The following is a 3278-nucleotide window of genomic DNA, read 5'->3' as shown; positions in this document are numbered from 1 at the left end:
AGTGGAATGTTATTCTTCTCTATCTTCCCAGCTCACTGCTTTTACACAGGAACTAAAGAAATTAGACTTCCCCATAGTTCAACTTCGGGTACTCTATTCTTAAACCAAACAAAATGCATGTATATTCTCCTAAAATGTCCTGTCTTTTCTAATTTCCTTCCGTTTGTTCATTTCATCTTTTTCACTCAAATTACCTTCTCTACTAACACTCACCTGTTGAAATCCTACACATTTCACGAGGCAGAACTTTAATCCTAAACTCACTCACATATTTTTCTGAATACTCAGCTTCGTATTTCCCTCTCCTGAATTACAGGTCTACTTTCCTGAGTTTCTCCATCCAGTCTTCCATGTTATAGATTTTTTAGTGTACTGGTTGTATCCCCTTTTCAAGGGGAGGTTCTGAGTTGTCCTTATCAATTCATCATTTGATATATTGAATGTTCAACCTCTGGTTAAAGAACAATGAGTCCGAAAACTGGCAATGAGATTTATTAGACTGAGATCTAGGAACAAGAAGGGAGAGGAAGTGGACCTCTTCACCTCAGTTTATTGGAATAGGTTGAGAAATAAACTAACAGAAAATTGTGCTCGATTTATGTAAACTTTTTGTTGGAGTTTGTATAATTCTGTTCATCTGCATAATACTCTTGTGGAAAAGTAAATGCATATGTCACTGGCTTTGGACGAGGTGGTCTGGTACATTTTTAAGTGCTTCCAGTTCCATGATATTGAGGCAACAATATCTCCCATTTTCACATAGCACTTCACGTATTTCTGTTGTTTTGCATATTTTCCTGCAGAATCCTCCTATGTATTCACCCCAGCATCTCTTAAGTTGTTCGGTTACTGTGCACATAAAGAACAATAGGCCAAGGTCAGTGTTTGAAACAAAAGGCAACTTTAGTCATAGGGAAGACAGAGAATGTTTGTAGGGATAAAGTATATGGGAGACCCACAGAACACATACCAGTAATATTCCACAGAGGATTCTCCAAGAGGGTGAACTTCAGTGTTTATGTCTAACTGATCACTCATATTTTATTCCTCTAAGGTTTTGGACTTCCATCCTACATCTGATGGACTTCACCAAGAGCAACAGATCTTATTTGGGAAAATAAAGGAGCTGAATCCTTGATTTCATGCTATGGAATTATGCTCCATCTGAGAACCTCAGAAAATCTGCCTCTATTTGAGTGCTTCCAGAGTACTACTTTCCTACCACTGCTCGGAATACAATAATTTGTTACTAGGTATTTATGTCTGAATCAAACTCTGCTCTTGGGTTCATACTTGCTACCATGGTCAAGAATGACTTTTTTTGGTCCAGTGAGATATTTTGACCCTCAACTTTCTTCCTCCCCCATTACTTCTCAGTATTGTACATTTTTGTCAATGCATATCTTCTTTTGGCTTCTATGTCATCACAACAATCTTGGGTTTGTTTTATCCCTCTATGACCCCTCATTCTCTTTCTATCTCCAGAGGAGAGAATTTCTCCAGACCTTTGCTCACCTTGATATGTCTACTTTAGTGATCCTAAATATTTTCAATAATCTAAGAGTTTAGGATGTTCACATTTTGGCTTCGGGGCTTGTACTATCCTCTGGAATAAACCCCAGAGGGTGAGACTAAAAACAAAGATGCAGCCTCCAACACCAGGTTCTAGAGATTCCTTTGACTCTTAGGAGTTTAAGGGGCTACAGATAGACCATTATTTTTCCTATAATAAGGGACAAATATAAGGGATCTGATTTTGAAAGAGGAAAGGAAGCTAATTTTTAAGTTTTTAGTATGTGACAAGCCCTGTGCTAGATGTTTTACACGTTTTTGTCATTTAATAAATCCCCTATGAGCCAGGTGTCATTATCTCCACAAGTGAGGAAATTAAGGCTCAGCCAATCTTCATCTTTTATCCAAAGTCGATAAACTAGTAGATGTTGAAGGCATGTTTCTAAAACCTGAATCCAAAGTTTGTTCTCCTTCCACTGTTCACACACTGTAGTAAAATAGATTAAAATATATCTACAGTATGAGATTGGAAGAATATATGGCTGGGTGCCAGAGTAAAAACTGTATCCAAAGAAATAATGTCATCCCCAGATATTGGTCTTATGTCTTTCTGTAATGAGTCCTTCTCAGAGGAAATTATGACCTATTTCAGCTCTATGAATACTCCTTTTTTAAAAACAGTAACATAGTAGAAGGGCTCAGGAAGAGGGAATTTCTGATGACATTGGATAGACTTCAGCCATCCTTAGGGCCCTATCTCTTCCTACCGTGAATTATAAAATTCCCTTGGGTTCTTGAAAGTACTCCATCCATTGTTGATTTGAGTGAGCCCCTGGAAGGCAGCTACGCTCACCACTATAAAACCAATGTAGTTTGAGTCAGCCCCTGGAAATCTCTGGATTATCTGTGAAGTTCTGGAACAGCAGAATTGCAATGATCAGGAGGAGCCTCATGGCCAGGCTTCCAAGAGGAGGTGACAGCCAAGGCTCTTGGTCCACTATGTCATCTTCCTCAGAGACTTAGATCCTTATGCACTGAACCAGAACAGATGTTATGATACGAAGCATGCCCCTAAACTTCTGAACTGTGGACTTTTTATCACGTGGGCAGGCACAGGAAATTTGTTTACCCACTTTACTCACACATGGAATTCAGAGACACAGTGTGTTCCATCCCATCACACCTGATGCCCTTCTGTAGGCTGTAGTCTGCTGGTGAGAAAACTCTGTGCTTTCTCTACTTTGGCTGTCTGCCCAGATAGACCAAGGTAGACATGTACTCACTTCTAGGAATGAATAAGGAAATAGAATAAATGAAGCCTATTCCATTGACTGCATTCAGCTAAGTCTAGGTCTCTAGGTATTGTGTCTATCACTTCAGCCAGTTCAAATGGTAGACAATTTTTATTCTTATATCCTAGCTAAATTTACAGACAAGCAATATACAATGATGGAAGATTAAAAGGATGACTACAATAAAATTTTCATTTAGAAATATCAAAAAGGGGAGAAAATACAGAGATAACATAGCATAAAGCATCATCCTGATGGACCAAAATAGCAATGGTTTATCTCTTGCCAGTGTAGAGAGTTCTTTAGTTAGTTTGTATCTTTCTGGTCTGCTCTCTGGGAAGATTTCCTTGTCCATTGATTTCAGTGGACATATCTTGGAGGAGGTTGGGAGAAAATTCTTCTGGGGATTGCCCTACTTTGACAACACATTTCTTATTAATGCAGGTTTAGGAAACTATGTGAATGATTTTGTTA

The 3278-nt window shown here is 38.6% G+C and overlaps 1 protein-coding gene across 1 annotated transcript; it reads right to left on the bottom strand.

The window, feature by feature from the left end:
- Window positions 1-596: 596 nt before the first annotated feature.
- On the bottom strand, window positions 597-2465 carry LOC103090083 (beta-defensin 127). The gene is given in 3 exon segments (XM_007446900.1): window positions 597-703; window positions 706-857; window positions 2425-2465. Coding segments are annotated over 3 exon segments (300 nt in total).
- Window positions 2466-3278: the final 813 nt, after the last annotated feature.

Source organism: Lipotes vexillifer, unplaced genomic scaffold (assembly GCF_000442215.2).
Source record: "Lipotes vexillifer unplaced genomic scaffold, Lipotes_vexillifer_v1.1 scaffold75, whole genome shotgun sequence".
Lineage (NCBI taxonomy): Eukaryota > Metazoa > Chordata > Mammalia > Artiodactyla > Lipotidae > Lipotes > Lipotes vexillifer.
This window is presented reverse-complemented; position numbering and strand designations above follow the sequence as displayed.